Source organism: Rhinoraja longicauda, chromosome 7, assembly GCF_053455715.1.
Source record: "Rhinoraja longicauda isolate Sanriku21f chromosome 7, sRhiLon1.1, whole genome shotgun sequence".
Taxonomy (NCBI): domain Eukaryota; kingdom Metazoa; phylum Chordata; class Chondrichthyes; order Rajiformes; family Arhynchobatidae; genus Rhinoraja; species Rhinoraja longicauda.
Window position 1 is genome coordinate 67,338,613 of NC_135959.1, and position 22,111 is coordinate 67,360,723.

A 22,111-nucleotide genomic window follows, 5' to 3' on the forward strand; every position below is an offset into this window, starting at 1 on the left:
TTCTACAGTTGTACCGGGCCCTGGTGAGACCGCACCTGGAGTACTGTGTGCAGTTTTGGTCTCCAAATTTGAGGAAGGATGTTCTTGCTATTGAGGGCGTGCAGCGTAGGTTCACTAGGTTAATTCCCGGAATGGCGGGACTGTCGTATGTTGAAAGGCTGGAGCAATTAGGCTTGTATACACTGGAATTTAGAAGGATGAGGGGGGATCTTATTGAAACATATAAGATAATTAGGGGATTGGACACATTAGAGGCAGGAAACATGTTCCCAATGTTGGGGGAGTCCAGAACAAGGGGCCACAGTTTAAGAATAAGGGGTAGGCCATTTAGAACGGAGATGAGGAAGAACTTTTTCAGTCAGAGAGTGGTGAAGGTGTGGAATTCTCTGCCTCAGAAGGCAGTGGAGGCCAGTTCGTTGGATGCTTTCAAGAGAGAGCTGGATAGAGCTCTTAAGGATAACGGAGTGAGGGGGTATGGGGAGAAGGCAGGAACGGGGTACTGATTGAGAGTGATCAGCCATGATCGCATTGAATGGCGGTGCTGGCTCGAAGGGCTGAATGGCCTACTCCTGCACCTATTGTCTATTGTCTATTGATATAATTTTAAAAAGTGGCCAGGTTGCAACAAAATTTGGCATTGCTCATTTATTCCATGAGCAAAAGTAAGCAAAAGAAAAGAAGACAAATTAATAGAACAGATGCAAATGAATATTAACTAATTAAATACTTATCATAAAGTTACAGGTTGCACTAATTACTTCATTAAAAAAATTACAACGTACTCAGTACTTAAAGCATGTGAGCTAGTTCAAAGTAATTTAACAGCATTTGGAAGTAGAACAAATGCCCCCTTCATGGACAATAGTTTTGAGAAACTGTAGATCACAATTAAACAAACATATAGTGGTGTATGTAGGGAAACACCAATATGGGGAGGAGTGCACTTTATGTTTGTTTAATTGGGATCTACAGTTTCTACAGTGATTTAAAAACTAGATCGAAAAGATTACTGTTGTAAGAGCTCTTATGGGATGGAGAGTTTTAAGTACACAGGGTAACTGAAAGTGCTTTAATCAACATTAAAGGAAAGGAATGTAAATGCAGGAAGCTGAATATTCTACAGGCATGCGAGCAATGATGGTCATTATCATCTAGCACATTTCAAAGTTTGTAATATAAGTTAAATTTAATGACATTTAATTTTCATGCTAATCAGGCTTTTATAACACATTTTAGGTTTATGTAAAAACATTTGGAGAACATGTTGGCTTTCGGATTTTCATGGATTCCATTTTGTTGTCTCTGACTCGGAAGGTAAGTAGTCTTGCTTGTGTTTAAGTTTTACAAATAATACATTCTTAAACAATATTACAATTTGAATGTAGTGTTCTGTTGTTGCACAGTTGCCTCTGTGTCAGAAAGTTGTAGGTTTAAGTCTTACTCCAGAAACACTAATAAAGTTGTAAAGGACTGCTGCAATGCCAGGTATGACATCCTACAGGTAAAACACTAAACACTTGCATGGTGACATTAAAATGCATGGAACTGTTAGAAGAAGAATTGGGGATTCTATGGATGTCCTAATCATACTTATCCTTCGGTCCTCATCCTGCTATGAAATATTGTGCTTCCTACATCAATAAGTTCATAAGGCAAATGATCAGAATTAGACAATTTGGCTCATTGAGTCCACTCCACCATTCAATCATTGCTTATCTATCTTTCCCTCTCAACCCCACTCACAGCTGTCTATGGCAATGAATTCCACAGATTTACCACTATCTGATTAAAGAAATTCCTCCTCCTTTCTAAAGGTATGTCATTTTATTCTTGAGGTTGTGCCCTCTGGTCCTAGACTCTCCACTAGTGAAGCATCCTTTTCACATCCACTCTATCCAGCCCTTTTACAATTCGCTAAGTTGGGTCCCCTCTCATCCTTCTAAACTCCAGCGAGTACAGGAGCAGTGTCGTCAAACACTCATCATACGTTAACCCTACCACCCCCAGGATCATTCTCGTAAACCTTCTCTGGACCCTCTCCAACGCCAGCACACCTATCCTCAGACTTGGGCCCCAAAATTGCTCACAATACTCCAAATGTGAAGTACTTCCAATGTCTTGGGATGTGAAAGGCATTCTATAACCGCATAACCTATCTTTTGGCCAGATTTCTATTGTCCTTGGTAAAGTATAGAATGTGGATTTCATTTTTATTTTACTTGGAAATGAATTATTCAGTATGTTAATTAATGATGTTAATCAGTGTGGGAAAATAACTACAGATGCTGGTACAAATCGAAGGTATCACAAAATGCTGGAGTAACTCAGCAGGTCAGGCAGGGGAAGAGAAAAGACATTCTGGCCTTCCATCACAGTGAGGAGGTGACTGGAGGAGACTGTGATGGATGTTTCTTTTTTTTGTTTTATGTTGGTTTGTGATTGTGTGTGTAATTGCTTATTTTATTGCTCTTATTGTTGGACTGTGGATGACGAAATCTCGTCCAAAAGACTTGTTTTTTTTGGATGACAATAAAGGAATTCTGATTCCTGATTCTGATCTCTGGAGAGAAGGAATGGGTGACGTTTCGGGTCGAAACCCTTCTTCAGACTGGATCTGAAGAAGGGTCTCGACCCGAAACGTCACCCATTCCTTCTCTCCAGAGATGCTGGCTGACCTGCTGAGTTACTCCAGCAATGATGTTAATCAGTTGTGTTCAGTGTTAACAGTTGTTTTTTCCTCATGCTTGCATGGATACTAATATTATCTTGGTATCTCAAATTGGACTTGAGATATTTCTGTTCCTATCTGTGGTCATACCCAATTGAGAACAATTTGGCTGCAGAATGATTGAGACAATAGTTCTTAAGTTCATAAGTCGTAAGAGCAGAATTAGACCTTCTCCCCATAACCCTTGACATCCTTACTAATCAAGTTTCTGTCAATCTCCGCCTTAAAAATACCCAATGTCTTGACCTCCACAACTGTCTGTGGCAATGAATTTCACAGATTCATCACCCTCTAACTAAAGATATTCTTCATCTCCTCTCTAAAGTTTGTCCTTTTATTCTGAAGGAATAGCGGGTATTTCCTAGGGTTTCTAGACTCTCCCACTAGTGGAAACATCCTCTCAACATCCACTATCCAGGCCTTTCACTGTTCTTTCTCAATGAGGTCCCTGCTCATCCTTCTAAATGAGGTCCCTGCTCATCCTTCTAAATGACGTCCTCCTTATCCTTCCAAAGCATGGCTTTGCTCTTTCCTTGGATTTCCAACCACCCATGTGTCCATTCTCTCTCCTCCATTCCTACTTTTCCTCCTGTGCATCACATTCAACAATTATACTAATGGAGTTTTGGTTTTAAAGGATTTAGGACAACATAAAATCTATCCATCGGTATTTAATTATGTTGTTTATTGACATATGGTGAATCTTGAGCATTTAGTAAATTAATAACTAATATTCAATTTATTGGGTGGTCTTTAGCTCAATATAGAACAAAGTTTAACTGGTCTTCTTTTGGTATGAACAACAGGAAACTTAAAAACTGGAAGGATACAGGCATGCATTTTATAACATTGAAAAGCTTTTTTTTGTAGAGCCATAAAATAATCAGAAAGGATAGAGATAATAGGTTTAGGTTGAGAGGGATATTGGACCAAATGAGGCTAGGTGGGACGTTTAGATGGAGCATCTTGGTCAGCATGGGCCAGTTGCTCCAAAGGGCCTGTTTCCATGCTGTATGACTGACTCTATAATAGGAAGAAATCAATTTCAGTCCAGTCAGAGAACCCAGCGATGTGAAAGCATTCGATGTATTCTTTTTACATTTTATTATTATGGAAAGATAATTTGCACAAAATGAACGAAATAGATTCATTAATGAAAATGGATTTGCATCAAGCACCTGAAGAAATTGTGTTAAACCTTGCCTCACAAAATCTTTCCTGAGAATAAATTGAGGGCGGCACGGTGGCGCAACGGTAGAGTTGCTGCTTTACAGCGAATGCAGCGCCGGAGGCTCATGTTCGATCCTGACTACGGGCGCCGTCTGTACGGAGTTTGTACGTTCTCCCCGTGACCTGCGTGGGTTTTCTCCGAGATCTTCGGTTTCCTCCCACACTCCAAAGACGTACAGGTATGTAGGTTAATTGACTGGGTAAATGTAAAAATTGTCCCTAGTGTGTGTAGGATAGTGTTAATGTGCGGGGATCGCTGGGCGGCGCGGACTTGGTGGGCCGAAAAGGCCTGTTTCCGCGCTGTATCTGAAATACGAAATAAAATAAATATAATATGTACTGTATATCTGTGTAAAAGCTGAATATCCAGTTATGGTCAGAAGAGGTCACTGTTGCTGTACAGCATTAGGTACTGTAATGCAAATTCATAGTGCAACTTCACTCGCCTTCGGAGAAATTAATGTGTAGGAAGGAACTTCACATGCTGGTTTACCGTGAAGATAGACACAAAAAACTGCAGTAACTCTTCTCTGTACCTTTTCATGTCTCTCGTTTCCCTTTCACCGACTCTCAGTCTGAAGAATGGTCTTGACCCAAAACGTCACCTATTCCTCTGCTCCAGAGATGCTGCCTGGCCCGCTGAGTTACGCCAGCTTTTTGTGTCTGTCTTCTGAGAAATTAAGATGGTCACATTACTTGGATAGATTGCCATCGCAAAATACAATATGATGGGCCTTCTGGTTTAGTATTTCTGTTTCTCTTGTTATAATTCCATTAGGTATTAAGACACTGCAATTTGCGTTTTATATCCCGCATTTAATGTATCTTAAGATGCTTCATGAAAGTAATCAAACAAAAGTGGAGACTGAAAGCGATGAAATAGCTGACGGAGGAAAGGAGAGCGGAGTAGGGAATAAATAAGGAGCACAAAGAAGAAGAATTTTAAGGTTGAGGCATTGGGAACAAAGTCTTGTTGTCAGGTAATGGATGTGGATGGGTAGAGAAGATGAATGAGTGAAAATTGCTGCAAACTAGCAAACAAGGTTTTAGATGAACTTGTCGATGGAAGGAAGCTGAATATATTCCTTTATTCGTCCCACACCGGGGAAATTTACAGTGTTACAGCAGCAAAGTGGATAGCAAGAGATCATTCATCTATCGATATATTAAAACTCTCGTTTGTTTGTGACTGAACTTCAGGCACAAACTGTACCAGATAGCACGACATTTTTAGGCCCACCTTATTCACCATCATCGCTTTAATTGAAATTGGTGTTATATTTTTAAATGTATTCACATTTTAATGGTTTTAAAAACCAGCGCATGCGCAGTTGGGGCTGGTCCTCATCTAAGATGGCCGCCAGACCAGCGCCTACACTTACGTAAGATGGCTGCCGGGTGACTGCTCGTGCGCAGTTGGGTGGGGAAGGTCGTCATTTTCATCATCCCACTTTCCGCCAGACGCCCGTTTGGTTCCGCGGCCCAAGTGGGGGGAGCGTCACCACCGCCGCTCCAAACCCCGGGCGTCTCCATCATGGCCGCCGCTCCGCCCTGCCATCACCGCTGCCGCCGCCCGAATCCCCGTCTCAATCGCTGTCGCCTCGCTGAGCCCCGGAGCCCTCGCCCCGCCATCACCGCCGCCGCTGCCGTTCTAAACCCCGGGCTTCTCCTTCACCGCTCAGCCCCGGAGCCGCCGCTGCTTCTTCCCACTCAGCCATCACGGCCGCTACTGCCGCCGCTCTCAGCCACGGGCGTCACCTTCACCGCTCAGCCCCGGAGCCACCGCTGAGCAGTTAAAGGTCAGATTAATTAGACCAAGCAGACCCGCTGGGCCCAAACCCCTCCCGCATTCGCGCAGCGCCCGACCCCCCTCCCCGCTTCACCTCCCTCCCCCCTCTCACCTCCCTCCCCCTTCTCCCCTCCCTCCCCCCTCTCCCCTCCCTCCCCCCTCTCCCCTCCCTCCCCCCTCTCCCCTCCCTCCCCCTCTCCCCTCCCTCCCCCTCTCCCCTCCCTCCCCTCCCTCTCCCCTCCCTCTCCCCTCCCTCCCCCCTCTCCCCCCCCTCTCCCCTCCCTCCCCCCATCTCCCCACCCTCCCCCCACCCTCCCCCCCTCTCCAGAACCAGGGGCCACAGTAGAAGAATAAGGGGGAGGTCATTTAGGACTGAGATGAGGAAATACTTTTTCACCCAGAGAGTTGTGAATCTGTGGATTTGTCTGCCACAGAAAGTAGTGGAGGCCAATTTACTGGATGTTTTCAAGAGAGGGTTAGATTTAGCTCTTAGGGTGAATGGAATCAAGGGATATGGGGAAAAAACGGGAATGGGGTACTGATTTTGAATGATCAGCCATGATCATATTGAATGGCGGTGCTGGCTCGAAGGGCTGAATGACCTACTCCTGCACCTGTTTTCTATGTTTCTATGTAGGCATCGCAAGGTTATGAGAGGGTCCTGCACTACTCTCTCTATACCCATAATTATGTAGTCAGCCAGCTTCCAAAGCCTTCTTAAAATTTACCAATGATACCACTGTTGTTAGACGAATGAGTCAGAGTATTAGAGGAAGTTTGATAATCTGACTGAATGGAGCCAGAATAAAAGTCCTGCTTCAACATTGGCAAGACCAAGGAGCAGAGTGTTGACTTCAGGTAGGGAAAGCCAGGGGTCCATGAACCTGTCTTAATGGCGGGATGGTGATGGAGAGAGTCAACATCTTCAAGTTCCTGGACATGCATATCTCTGAACAGATGTCCGGGGTCCAGCATGTTGATGTCATCACAATGAACCCTCCTGGACTTTGTACACTGTGGACTTCAGTTTTGCACTATTATGATTACTGGGTATTCCTGATTATTAACATTGTATTCTTGATTATTATATATTTATTTGTGTATTATTGCATTAAGGGGTCTGTTCAGCTGCAGCAAATATGAATTTTAATGTTCATTTGCCTGTACATATGACAATTAAAAAACACACTAGACTTTCTCTTAATACAAAAGATCACTGCTACATACTGATTTGTCAATAAGACTTCAGTGCAGTGTGTATTTTGCTGATGTATTTTGATCATGCTGATGTATTTTGCTTTTAGGTGATATTACATGATGTAGAATTCTTCGTCAATCTTGGAGACTGGCCTTTAGAAAAGGCAAAAGTGACTGAAAAGCTTCATCCTATTTTCTCTTGGTGTGGATCAGAAAATACAAGAGATATTGTCATGCCAACATATGACATTACTGATTCAGTTCTGGAAACTATGGGACGGTAAGACATCATTTAATTTTTAATTATTGTATTTCTTAAAATTACTTTATCCCAGTGGTGCATCTTGCTGGAGCTATCACGATTTTAATTGATAAATGTGTAAATAAATTACAATATCCAATAATAAAGATGTGAGGAAAAAACATATTCGGCAGCATTTCTCTGTTGCCTGTACACCCAAGTGATTCAAGTCAAGTTGAGTTTATTGTCATTTGCACAAGTACAGAGAGGTACAATGAAAATTTTGCTTGCAGCAGCGTCACAGGCACATGGACTCAACATACAAAAATATAAATCGTACATAAATTACACACAAATTCTCTATTTTAAAAAAAGTACTGGAGTAAATAATGCAGCATAATTCAGCGGGTCAGGCAGCAAGTGTACAGAAAATGGATATATGAGGATTTTGTCTTTCCTCCAGTCTTTCCATCACCTTTGGAAACTTTTATTGCTGTTTATCAACATGTGGACCAGAGTTGTGCCAATGAAAGTCAAAGAAGCCATTATGAGACTGAGAAACAAGAATAAAACTGTTAGAGACATCAGCCAAACCAAAGGCTTGCCAAAATCAAGTGTTTGGAACATCATTAAGAAGAAAGAGCGCACTGGTGAGCTTACTAATCGCAAATGGACTGGCAGGCCCAGGAAGACCTCCACAGCTGATGACAGAAGAATTCTCTTTATAATAAAGAAAAATCCCCAAACATCTGTCTGACAGATCAGAAACATTCTTCAGGAGTCGGGTGTGGATTTGTTAATGACCACTGTCCGCAGAACTTCATGAACAGAAATACAGAGGCTACACTGCAAGATGCAAACCACTGGTTGGCCGCAAAAATAGGATGGCCAGGTCACAGTTTGCCAAGAAGTACTTAAAAGAGCAACCACAGTTCTGGAAAAAAGGTCTTGTGGACAGATGAGACAAGGATTAACTTATGTCAGAGTGATGGCAAGAGCAAAGTATGGAGAAGGGAAGGAACTGCCCAAGATCCAAAGCATACCACCTCTTCTGTGAAACATGGTGGTGGGGGTGTTATAGCTGGGCATGTATGGCTGCTGAAGGTACTGGCTCACTTATCTTCATCGATGATACAACTGCTGATGGTAGTAGCTTAATGAATTCTGAAGTGTATAGACACATCCTATCCAGTGGTGCAATGCTGCCTGAGCTCACCGGAGCGCCGCTCCGGCACCTCTAGTCTGAAGAAGGGTCTCGATCCGAAACATCACCCATTCCTTCGCTCCAGAGATCCCGCTGAGTTACTCCAACATTCTGTGTCTTCTGGCACATATCTTCCCGACGGGCCGCGGCTGTGAACTGGGAGCGCAATCGGAGGTCTTTATTGCCAAGCCGCGGTCTCGATGCCTCCCGGATCGCCACTTCGAAGCCCGGATCGGGGCCTGGCCAGGGCCTCGCGGGTAGAAGCCCGAGTCGGCCGACAGAACCTGCGGATGGGGCCCGGGTCGGCACCACAGAGGCATGAAGTGAGGCGTCGACAGCGGTGAGGCCTCGGTGGTGGCAGCGGTGAAGCCTCGCGACGATGGGGCCGTGGCGGCGGCAATGCCTCGCGGGTCAACCCGCGGTCGACGGTCGGTGAGAGCTTGGAGTACCGCAGTGAGGGGAGGGATGGGAAGAACAATGGAGGACCCGGCTTGGGGGGATCGTTGTTGGGGGGAGGGGGGGGGGGAGGGGGACAAAAGGAGGAGCCGCCGTGCTTTGTAACTTTGTCATTTTTTGTACACTGATTCAAATTTGAGATTGAAATGCATTAAAAGCTAAGATGCTGGAAATATGAAATAAAAATGTGAAAAATGCTGGAAACACCCAATATTAGGATAAGAGAAACGTTTAGCGTTTCAGACCCATTATGTGATTTTCATGCCCTCTGTCAATGCGATTTTAATACCACCTGACATCATTTGAACTTTCATACGGATTTTACGGAAGCGAAAGTTGGGGTAGATAAGATAATAATTTATGCAAAGATTCAACCTTTAACTTGTATATCTAAAAACTAAACAGGATTTGTATTGGTCTACTAACCACGTGTGAGGATATTGTGAGTATCGACAGGTACACTTCCTGTCCAAACATTTCCGCGAGAGAACCGGTACGAGGCAGAGTTGCCAACGGACCGCATTTGATACTAATATTCTGGGATATTCGTGGCTTTAGCAAAAGTTCATTAGACGTACTTGATATACTTGATTACTTGGTTGAGTTGGTTCCAATTTAGGTGGCTAAAATGCAAAAAAACTATTTGCTTTATTTCGGTAAATTCTGTTACTTTTATAACTGCAGTTTAGCAACACTGCTAAGCTCTTACTCAGTCGTATTAGTCTGCTCTTAGTCTGTCTGCTCTTACTCAGTCGCATTAGTAAGGCTGCATCTGTGGTAGTCCTTGCCACTCCGTAGATTACTCTCTAATACTAAAGTTAATTTTTCTCACTAACAACCCTATGGCTTCTACGCAATCAACCTTAACTTTCTTTCGTAAACATGCTGAGGAGTGTAACAAGAATAACGTACAAGAGACTGATAATAGTAAAAGTGACAAAAGCTGTTTTTCACCTGTTTCTGGTTCAAATTTTCTAACTGGGTCCAAATGTAGTTCTGAAATGAATGATGTTTCGAAGTCAGGCTTGAATCCCTGTTCAGGTGTTTGGACCGAAGAAATGTGGTAGAAAAAGAAACTTATCCCTGGTTAGACTTCAAGAATGATAAACTTGGGTGTAAAGTATTGTAAACATAAGCAATCTGACACTTTTCACTTCTGAGGGTTTGAGGCTGTCAAATGAATGGCAAATTTACCAAATATCCTATTATGGAGCCGATCGAAGTACACGTTTGAAGTCTCAGAAAACAAATGGTTGATCACAAACTATCAAAAGCTCACACTATTGCTCTACATGTTGAAAATAAAGCTAGTGAAGATGCTCTTGAAAATTATGTTACACCATGAATGCTTTGCATCTACGTCACATCATGGCTGCTGTACCAATCAGCAGAAGACACCAGGACAACAGTTGCTTCATACCCCCAAACACATATTACGCCTGACCCCTTGTGGAAATTATTATGAAACTTCTCATTGGTGGCATTTGTAGGTAATTACTTGTAAATTGGTAAAATACATGATTACCGTCTTTTTCTAACTTGCTTGATAATTATATTTTATGATAATTAGTGAGTGCAACTGTGCAATATTTTGTCATTTTATTAAAGTATTACATGTTTTATTGTACTAGTTGTACACTGGGATGTAGTGATAGGCTATAATCTTGTTTGACCCTCTTGGGAGTTTAGCTTTCCCCCCCCCTCCACGCAAAACCTGAAATGACGCCCCTGTTTGACAGCTCCGGCACCTTAAAAAATTAGCACTGCCACACTGATCCTATCTGCTCAAGTTCAAACAAATGCCTCAAAACTCATTGGCCAGCTGTTCATTCTGGAGCAAGACAATGATCCCAGACATACTGCTAAAGCAACAAATGAGTTTTTCAAAGCTAAAAAATTGTCAATTCTTGAGTGGCCAAGTCAATCACACGATCTGAACCCAATTGAGCATGCCTTTTATATGCTGAAGAGAAAACTGAAGGGGACTAGCCCCCAAAACAAGCATGCTAAAGATGGCTGCACTACAGGCCTGGCAGAGCATCACCAGAGAAGACACCCAGCAACTGGTAATGTCCATGAATCGCAGACTTCAAGCAGTCATTACATGCAAAGGATATGCAACAAAATACTAAACATGACTACTTTCATTTACCTGACATTGCTGTGTCCCAACCATTATGGTGCCCTGAAATGGGGGGACTATGTATAAACACTACTGTAATTTCTACATGGTGAACCAAAATGTATAAAAATGGCCTTTATTAAAATATGGCAATGTGCACTTTAAACCACATGTGATTTTCTCTATTACAAATCTCAAATTGTGGAGTACAGAGGCAAATAAATAAATAATGGGCCTTTGTCCTAAATATTATGGAGGGCACTGGCTAACTTATGCTCTCCAATGCATGGCAACAACCTGGTGAATTTCCTCCACACTGACTCGCAGTCACCCCTTTCCCATAATATCATCATATCATATATATATACAGCGCGGAAACAGGCCTTTTCGGCCCACCAAGTCCGCGCCGCCCAGCGATCCCCACACACTAACACTATTAACACTATCTTACACACTAGGGACAATTTTTACAGTTACCCAGCCAATTTACCTAATGTGCTGACCAAATCTGACATTATACTCCCATGTATAACCCATCTATTTATATTAATTAGATAATTTGTGATGTAAAACACAATTTAGGCACTGTATATGGCAAATTTGTGGAAAGTATATAATGCTACGAGACTAAGAGATAATTAGTGAAACTGGTAGTTCTTAAACTTCATAGTATTCTTAAGATCATTAAAGCATTCTCTAGCAATTTTTAAATGCTGTTACTGAAATTCTATGTTTTATTGTTCTTTGGCATTGAAAGAATAAATAACATGACCTGATTTGTATTGCAAAATTGTAGCAGCTGATTAATTCCATTTCTCATAAATGTAAATGGTTAATCACGATATGTGTGCATAAAACTAGTCACATTTGAACATTAATCCCTGTATTTTGATTAAGCAACAAGGTATTTCAGAATCTTGCATCATTATCTTCATAGCTTTTACTTGGCAATGCAGTTTGATTTAATTTGTTTGGGCAGCCCTGTTGCCAAGGGATTTTATCACCATTTACCTTACAGATGGTAGAAGTTCAGACCTGACGGTGATTGGTACATCACTCTGCCATCCAGTATGTCAACCATAAAGGCTCTAACTGGGGGAATGGCTCGTTATTGTACTTGTATATATTTATTGTGTTTTAGTCATATTTCCTTGTGCAACGGTAAAAATCACTACTAAATAAAAAAAATAACAAAGGTAACATACTGCAATTGCTAGGATTTTGAAATAAAAGACGAGAATGAAAAATATACTCAGCAGTACAGCCAGAGAATGTCAATGAAAAGGAAAATAGTGTTAACATCTTCTGGTTTTTTGTTCAGTGACAGGAACAGAATGTGCCGATGAGGTGGGGTAGTAAGTAAGAACCAAAGGGAATGTTTAATATATGGATGTCAATGATTAATGTACAAAGGTGATGTTGGTGTGAAGCAAAGGGGATGGGGTAAGTAATGAAACAACAGGTGAATTTAAGTGAACCATAAATGATAACAGTATGCCATTCAAATAATTCAGAGAAGTTGAGTCTGGAAGCTTACCAGTATCCATTTAATACATTAAATGTTGTTCTTGAGTTAATGTTCAGCTTCATAGGAATCGTACAGGGGCTGAGGACAGAGAGTTCTAAGAGGGAGAGGGGGTGCAAGTAAAAATAATTTGGATGCTGTTAATATTGCAGTCTGAACAGAGGTGCGCAGGAATGTGAGTATCGATCCTGCATTTGACCCGTGGCAAGGGGAGATGTGAACAGCGCAAGCAGTACAGTCACCGAAAGAAATACAAATACATGTTGACTCAGTAGGAACTGCAAAGTAGTGGGGAAGGAGGAGAGGGGAAATGTTGCATCTCCAGCAGTTACACAGCAAAGTCACGTGAGAAGTTCTATGATGAATGTGATTGAAGAAAGGTATTTGTGGAGGGGAAAATATATATTGTTCAGAAATCAATAGACAATAGACAATAGAAAATAGGTGCAGGAGAAGGCCATTCGGCCCTTCGAGCCAGCACCGCCATTCAATGTGATCATGGCTGATCATTCTCAATCAGTACCCCATTCCTGCCTTCTCCACATACCCCCTGACTCCACTATCCTTAAGAGCTCTATCTAGCTCTCTCTTGAATGTATTCAGAGAATTGGCCTCCACTGCCCTCTGAGGCAGAGAATTCCACAGATTCACAACTCTCTGACTAAAAAAGTTTTTCCTCATCTCTGTTCTAAATGGCCTACCCCTTATTCTTAAACTGTGGCCCCTGGTTCTGGACTCCCCCAACATTGGGAACATGTTTCCTGCCTCTAACGTGTCCAACCCCTTAATAATTTTATACGTTTCGATAAGATCCCCTCTCATCCTTCCAAATTCCAGTGTATACAAACCTAGTCGCTCCAGACGACAGCTTTCTTGTAATAACAGGGCAGCACAGTGGCGCAGTGGTAAAGTTGCTGCCTTACAGCATCAGACACCCACATTTGATCCTGACTATGGGTGCTGCCTGTATGCAGTTTGCACGTTCTCCCTGTGATCGCATGGGTTTTCTTCGGGTGCCCCAGTTTCCTCCCACATTGCATGGACGTGCAGGTTTGTAGGTTAATTCTATAAAATTGTCTCTCGTGTGTGTGTGTGTGTGTAGGATAGAACTAGTGTATGGATGATTTATTCACAAAATGCTGGAGTAACTCAGCAGGTCAGGCAGCATCTCGGGAGAGAAGGAATGGGTGACGTTTCGGGTCGAGACCCTTCTTCAGACCATAGTGTATGGATGATCACTGGTTTGTGTGGATTCGGTGGGCCAAAGGGCCTATTTCCATGCAGTATGTCCAAGCTAAACTAAACGTGTTCGTGAAATAGATAAAATTCTCTTAGAAGAAAATGCGAGGCTAAAAAGTGTAGAAATTGAAAGGCATACATTAAGATGTGTTCATAGTGTAGTTTGAGCAGGCCTACAAATGTTTCATTCAAGATGTGCGGTGCTGTTGAGATGCCCCTGCACAATCAATGACCTTTCCTCCACAAGGAAATGAAGTGGGAAATAGAAGGGAGGTGAATTATAAATCATAAGAAACACAGTTGCCAGAGATAAGAATTCAGTAGTTGGGAGATTTATTAAGAAATTAGTGGTTTAATGGATTTGGGAGGGATGAATGGGGAAAGTGAGAGGGGCACAACTAATCAATAAATTGGATTTGTGACAAAGGATTGGTCATTGGTAGGGCTGCTGATTGATTGCAAAATTTGGGAGCAGAGATGGCTGGTGGTTGGACAATGGATTATTGAATGTGTGGGAGTTACCAGCTTCAAATTCCTGGGTGATAACATCCTTGTTGACCTATCCTGAGCCCAGCACACAGATGGATTCACAAAAAAGGTGAGCCAGTGCCACTACTTTCATCTAGATATAAAGAGATTTCTTATGTCTCAGAATTCTCCAACAAACCTCTGCAGAAGTACACCAGAAAATATCCAACCTGGTTGTGTCATAACCTAGTAAGGCAAGTCCAATGCACAGGAAGGCAAGAGGCTGCAGAGAGTAGTAGACTTTGCCCAGTTCTTCACGGGCACAACCCTCTCCCCATTGAAAACATTTACATGAGGCACAACTTCAAGAAGGTGGCATCCATTATCAAGCATCCCCACAATCTGGGTCATACTCTCTTCTCACTGCTGTCATTGGGCATGAGGTGCAGAAGCCTGAATACCCACAACACCAGGCTCAGAGCAGCTACTTTTGTACAACTATCAGCTTCGTGAACCAACTTGCACAACCCTAGTCCCATCTCACCAACAGAACTTCATGGTTTATCTCTGGCTCTATCATGGACTTGTTTTATTGTTAATTATATTTTTGTACTTTTAGAAATGTAATGTGTAATTTATGTGTCGTACTTTTTTGTGTGTTTGTCTGAGCCTCTGATGTTGCTGCAAGCAAGTTCTTCAGTGTACCTGTGCTTCGCTGTATTTGGACAATAAACGTGACTCGATTTGGCTTGAGTTGTCCTGGGGGGGGGGACAAATTGTTGAGGGCAACTGAAGGTCATATTAGGGGGAATGATCTCATAGGAAAGCTGTGCTGTGTAAGTTTTGTACATTACTATATTGAATATGTTATAATGACTTCTTACTGGAGTACCGTTCTGGTTATCTTTGAATAACAATATTCATATTGGGTAAAATATGGAGTGAAGGAAAGGAAAATCTTCAATTTATTTCACTGATGTATGGGGCCTTATGCTTGTTTTGTCCTCTTGTGCATCACAATATCTCTATTCCTCCTTGTATCGTAAATTTATTTTTAATGCATTAATTTTATTGTCTCCCTCCATTGTATTAAAGTATATGTTTATTATATATATTTTTAATTCCTATTGCTTGATTTCCTTAGAGTAAGTCTGGATATGACATCAGTTCAGGCCAATACAGGCCCTTGTTGGGAAAACAAAAATGATACTGCGTTTTGGCGAGGACGAGACAGCCGAAGAGAGCGCTTAGAACTTGTAAAACTCGGTATCAAGCACCCTGATTTTATTGATGCCGCATTCACAAACTTTTTCTTTTTTCCTCATAATGAGAGTCTTTATGGTCCAATTGTAAAGCACGTGTCATTTTTTGACTTTTTCCAGGTATGTGGCTGTTCTTTCAACAAGTTACCCAGTTTAATACTAAAATGTACTGTCATACATGTTGAAATTATTTTGCTTGCAATGCCATTGCATTTTGTTAAGTTTAATCAGGTCAAGACTTGCAGAGTAAATTGCAGATTGATGTAGTTCTGTGAGTCTTTGGAGTACATGTTCACAATTGCCTTAAAGTTGCGAAACAGGTAGACAGAGTGGTGAAGAAGGCATTTGTCATGCTTGCTTTAATTTATCGGGCATTGAGTACAGGAGTTAGTATGCCATGTTGGTACTGTACAAGTCATTGATTTGAACATATTTTGAGTTTTATGCCTTATTCTGGTTGCCCAGATATGGGACGGCTGTCATTAAACTGGAAAGTGTGTATAAAAAATTCACAAGAATGTTACTGTGTCTGGAGGGCTTGAGTTATAAAGAGAGGCTGGATCGGCTGGGACTTTTTCCTGGAGCTTAGGGGGCTGAGGAGTGACCTTATAGAGTTATATAAAATTGTAGGATGGATGGTCATAGTCTTTTTCCCAGGGTAGGAGAGTCTGAAACTCGAGGTCATAGATTTAAGATGCGAGGCAACATGTTCACACAGAGGGTGGTGGGTATATGGAATGAGCTGACAGAGGAGGCTGTGGAGCCAGGTGCAATTATAAAGTTTAAAAGACTTTTGGACTGGTACATGGATGGGAAAGGTGTGGAGGGATATGGACCAAACAGAGCAAAATGGGACGAGCTTGGAAAGACATCTTGGTTGACATGAATGAGTGGGTCTGAAGGGCCGATTTCCATACTGTTTGACTCTGACTCCAAATGTCATTTCAAAGTCCAAATATACCACATCAATTGCATTTAATTTATTAACCTTCTCAACTACTTCAAAATACTTATGTCATTATTTAAAGATAATTTTTCTTTAATAAATCCATGCCTAATCTCCCTTATCAATCACACTTGTCCCTGTGACTGCTAATACTATTATCATTTTTAAACATTACTCCATCACTGTAGTTAAACTGAATAGCCTTTAGTGCTGGATTTATCTTTACACCTTTTTAAAAAATCATGGGTATAACATTTACATATATCCAGAGCTCATGAACTTCAGTCCTTCCCCCCTCCCCCACATATCCATAGATGATTGGGAAAATTATAGCCAATTCTCTTTGATCTCCACCCTTAATTTCCTCGGCAATCCAGTTTGTGTCATGCATGGATTTGTACAATTTGCCTTTATAGTGCCTTCTCTCTATTCATTTTTAGCCCAAACGTCATTTGCTGAAACTCCAGGGTTATCTTCCCCCTTGGCAAAGACATGTGTACAGAGTTAGTTAGTCACTTGGCCATGCCCTTGGTCTTCATGAGTAGATATATGTTTAATCCCTAAACAGCCCCACCTCTCTATGCCACACATTTATTGTATCAGCCTGAACAAGTCTGAATCAGTTAGACAATCAGGCTGAAGAAGGGTCCTGACCCGCAACGTCATCTATCCATGTTCTCCAGGGATGCTGCCTGACCCTGAGTTACTCTGGTATTTGGTGTCTTTGGTAAACCAGCATCTCCAGTTCCTTGTTTCCACATTTATTGTTGTATGTAAAAGTTGCTTGGATTCCCCTAAGGTTGTCACCAGACCTCACGTACTCTGTTTCTCATTTTGCTTTATTTCATTCTTCCCAGTGCTTTGTATAATCAGCTTGACATAAAAACACACAATGTTATAGCATTTAGCAGGTCAGGCACCATTTATGCATAGGGAGACAGAGAAAATGTTTCAGGTTAATGACCTTTATTCAGAACTTGAAAATGCTAAAGATGTTGAGCAGATTCAGGGGCAGGGAAAGCTGGGTGGGGAGGAAAGAAGAAAAGGGAGGGTTTGGCATAGCATAGTCTGGAAAGCAGGAGAGAATCAATGCAATTGGCTAAGTCAATGCAATAAAATAGGGCAAGGAAAATCAATGCATCATTGGGAGCTGTAAATGTTATAGCTTAATCATTGTCAAAATCACTCATCTGATTTGTCAAACTCATTTTTGAGTCCAGAAAGCTGTAAAGTTCCTAATCAAAATCCTTTAAGTTTCCTTAAATTATTTGAAGTGGCCGAAGGTAGTGCAAAACGGAGATTTAACATAATAACTAACATGACTTTCGCATTTAGGCCTGCTCCTTTCTTTTCCAAATGTCGGGTAATGATTTGGCAATTGCATTTAATGGATTTCTGCATCTAGATTTTTTTTCTCTGGTCTCATTGCTGCTTACTCTACCACAGTTCACCACCGTTTTGGTCATTGACTCGCTGCTGATTCATCGAATCTCACATCGGCACTATTGTTCTCTCCTCTTCTCCCCTACTTTCCACACCTCTGCATTTGCCTAACACTTGTTAATATCTCTAACTAATTTCAGTCCCGATGAAAGGTTATTGTCTTGAAAAATGACTTTATTTCTTTCTTCACTAATTCAAGCTGGCTAATTGCTTGAATGTATGCACCACTTTATGTTTAGTATTGAGGCAAGCATGATCAACAATTTTGTTTTCCAAGAATGTGTTACTTTATGCATAACTAGCTATCGGATTGATAACACAATAGGGTTGATCAATTGCAGAAAATAATCTTATTGTCAATAACCTTAAGGTCACAATCCCCAAAATGACCTTGAGCATCATCCTTTTGAAGTTACATTTTATGCCTGTATTTATCGGGTAATAAACCACAGGCTTACTTTTATAGACATTTGAAACTACACACCTAAAAAACCTTGAAGCTTGCTGACATAACAGATGTAATAAAATTTCAAAAGTTGAGATGTGACTATTGACTTCAGGGTTCTAATAAAAAGTTTTCCACACGAGACACTGGAAGTTGGGGAAGAAGAACTTTGCTACCTCATTAACGTGTATATGACAATCACCGTCTTAACTTCAGCAACAGTACATTTTTTAACATTGGCACTGGGTTTAAATTGATGCTTTTTCTGAAAATTAAGTTTGTACAAGTTGGTTAATTTCCTTTTGATACTAAAAACCATTGGGAGTTAAAGGTATAAAATTGAACTATTGCTATGCTAAGAAAAGGATGCTCTATAGAAGTTAGCATGCAAGTATGGTGATCTATTTCAAAGATGGCTATTTTTATTCCAAGAGATTTTTAATATAAGAGCTGAACTAAATATTGCTCAAATTACTTTGTGGATTTGTTCAGGTATCATAAAAAATACAATGTACAGTTTTAGTCCCCCATAATCATGAAGGCTATATTTGGCTTGCAAAGATGGTAACCAATGCTCATTAAATAGATTCTTGGGTTGACAGGGTCAGGTAGTGAGAAGAGATTAACAGAATGAGTTTAGATGATCTAAATGAACTGCTTAGAATTTTGAGGGTTTGACAAAGGAGGTTGGTGAATCTGTGGAATTCTTTGCCACAGAAGCCTGTGGAGGCCGTCAATGGATATTTTTAAGGCAGAGATAGATAGATTCTTGTTTAATACGGGTGTCAGATGTTATGGGGAAGAAGGCAGGATAATGGGATTAGGAGGGAGAGATAGATCAGCCATGATTGAATGGCAGAGTAGACTTGATGGGCTGAATTGCCCAATTCTGCTCCTTTCACTTAAACCTTATGTGATGCTGAGAGGACAGTTCCCTGGCTGGAGAGCCATGAACTAGGAGTTATAATCTCGGAATAAGGGAACGGCAATTTAGTACTGGAAGGCGGAGTATTTTTTTCATTTACAGAGTTTAGAACTTTAGAATTCTGTCATTACATTCAAAAGACTGGTATTGATATCTTTGGGAATTAAGGAAGATGGTTTTTTTTGTGAACAAGTGGAGTTGATGTTTAAGTTCAGTTGTGATCCTATTGGGAGGAACAAGTTTGAAGAACTGTGTGGCTAAATGCTCTATTTCCTATCTTATTATCTTCTTTCCCACCTTCAAGGACTACCAAAGGCAACTACAATTAACAAACTTAAGTTCCTAATATTAGCACAGATATAACAATTAATAGAATGCACAAGAATAATTGAAAAGTTCATGATGTTAGTAAGTTTTTATAAATATTCGCTCACATATACATAGAAAAGTGTTCCAGATATCAATAAACCAGACCTGGTGCATATGGTGCATATCATACCATTTGTAATTGTTTGATTCTGCTGTAAACATTTTATGTCACTGGTGATAATTTGACTTTTTAAATTCAACATCTGATAGCATGGCATTAAATAAGCAGAACCACCACAATACACCCACTTCTTAGTCAAAAATAATCTGTCTCATTTTAACAATTCTCTTCATGCACACTATATGAAATCTGAGATTCATTGAACATTTTATTTTTGTAGTATAAATATCAAATCAACATTGATGGGACAGTAGCAGCCTACAGAATGCCTTACTTGCTAGCAGGAGATAGTATCATTTTAAAGCAAGATTCCGTCTACTATGAACACTTCTATAATGATCTGACACCATGGGAACATTATATTCCATTTAAAGGTGATTTAAGTGATCTTCTGGATAAAATTCAGTGGGCAAAATCTCATGACGAAAAGGTAGTTGTATGTACTATTTTCTTTATTTATAGCTAATAATTGTGTATTTTTATTTGACTTTCTGACTTGAATACAATTTAAGTACTTTTCATCCCATAGATGTAAAGCTCACTAGTCTATAATTTGCTTGTTCACCTTAGCTATCTGCAAGGGACTGAATACCACCTCATCCTTAATCTCAACACGCTCTAGAATATCAAAATACCTCTCCCTGATCTCACTATTGTCCTGTCCTTCACCATGGTGAATACCGATGCAATGTGTACATTTAGTAGCTCGCCCACTTCCCCTGATCCCAGGCATAAATTCCCTTGTTTGCCCTTGTGTGGTTCTAACATTTCCCTCGCTAATTTTTTATTTTAAGGTATCATATCATATCATATATATATACAGCCGGAAACAGGCCCTTTCGGCCCACCAAGTCCGTGCCGCCCAGCGATCCCCGTACATTAACACTATCCTACACCCACTAGGGACAATTTTTACATTTACCCAGCCAATTAACCTACATATGTAAAAAATGCAATGTTGATTTTCCTCAATCCTACTCACCAAAGACTTTCCATCACCTCTTGTACACCTCCAGATTTCCTGATTCTTTTCGGATTCATTTATATACTTCAAGGATCCAGTCCTAAACCTTACACATGCCCTTTTTAACTTTTTGATTGGACTATCTACATACGGTTGGACTATCTACATTAGTTGGACTATTTACATACTCTTTCAAGAAACCCTCCTGAATGCACCTAACAAATTCTGCTCCGTTTGAGTTTCTGACACAAAGGAAGTCCCAGTCAAATTAAATCTAGAATGAATTTCAGATTTATCCGCTGTAATTTTCTGCAACAGTGCAATAGTGAGCATTAAATAAGTAAAGTTTTAAGTTTATACAAATCTGGATATGCTATAATCAAGAATACTCGGTAATGGAACATGCTCAACCTGCTGCTAATTTATCTAATCTAAATTGATAAATAAAATAAAAAGCTAGTTGCCAAGACAGTATAAAGATACCCATTAACTACATCCACTATTATTTTTTAAATTCTATGTTTATTGTCGCCTGTTTCACAAATTATGCAATTTAACTATGAAAGGATATTCTATGACTGAAGAATTGTGCTTGTGTAAAGGTTAATATAGATGAATAGGGTTTTTTTTCAATGGATGATTTTATTTCTGTGTCTTCACGTTGAGACCATCAAAATTGATTGCAGGATACTTTGTTGGGGCTCACCAATTATCTCTGCGATCATTGTTCCTGGGCTGAAAGTGCAGATATTGGCAAGATTGAATGCTTTCTTTGGAAATGTATTTATTTTTTGTTGTTTTGCTTGATTTATTTCACAGGCCAAAATGATTGCAAAAGCTGGACAAGACTATGCTAGGAACAATCTTATGGCAGATCACATCTTCTGTTATTATTTTAAACTCTTCCAGGTAAGTAGAAACTTTTAAGGCCCCAGCAATTTCCTCTCTTCCCTCTCTAAATAACCTATGATAGATCCCACCAGGCTCTGGGAACTTATTCACCTTGACATTCTGCAAGGAACTGAATTCACCTCCACAAATGTTAAACTTGCATACTTAACCTATAATTAATACAAAATTATAAGACTATAGAATGGCATACAAAGCAAGTATTAAGATAAAAGTCCTAAGTTATGAGCCTTTGAAATTTAAAATCTGCACGAATCCTTAGCCTTGACTATTTTGGTCACAAAATTATAATTTCAGTGTACATTATTTGCCATATAAATGTGCTTAAATTATTTTGGTTTCATAGCATAAAATTGTCACGGGATTATACATTTTCCTCCTAGGATATTAATGAAATGAGTTTCTTAAATACCCTGTAGTTGCTAACCAGAAATAATAGTTCAAGCTTTCAACATAAATTTCAACATAAATCTGTCAAATTATTGTTATATCATATATTGTTATGTCAGAAATAGTTATATCTATCAG

General features: G+C 40.4%; 2 protein-coding genes across 5 annotated transcripts in view; one reads left to right on the plus strand and one right to left on the minus strand.

Moving 5' to 3' along the window:
* Positions 1–4,563, minus strand: part of LOC144595351 (basic immunoglobulin-like variable motif-containing protein) — a 51,747-nt gene extending 47,184 nt beyond the window's left edge. Inside the window, exon 1 of the mRNA XM_078402771.1 lies at positions 4,495–4,563. The gene's annotated coding sequence lies outside the window, so the exon portion shown is untranslated. The remainder of the gene's footprint in view (positions 1–4,494) is intronic.
* poglut2 (protein O-glucosyltransferase 2) overlaps positions 1–22,111 on the plus strand; it is a 47,072-nt gene that overhangs the window by 17,789 nt on the left and 7,172 nt on the right. For 2 of the 4 annotated variants that reach the window (XM_078402773.1, XM_078402775.1), the window contains 5 exons: positions 1,237–1,314; positions 7,052–7,224; positions 15,344–15,581; positions 19,931–20,140; positions 21,494–21,583. In XM_078402773.1, the coding sequence (XP_078258899.1) occupies positions 1,237–1,314; positions 7,052–7,224; positions 15,344–15,581; positions 19,931–20,140; positions 21,494–21,583 (789 nt within the window). The remainder of the gene's footprint in view (positions 1–1,236; positions 1,315–7,051; positions 7,225–15,343; positions 15,582–19,930; positions 20,141–21,493; positions 21,584–22,111) is intronic. The other 2 variants (XR_013547491.1, XM_078402774.1) reach the window with 2 other exon arrangements.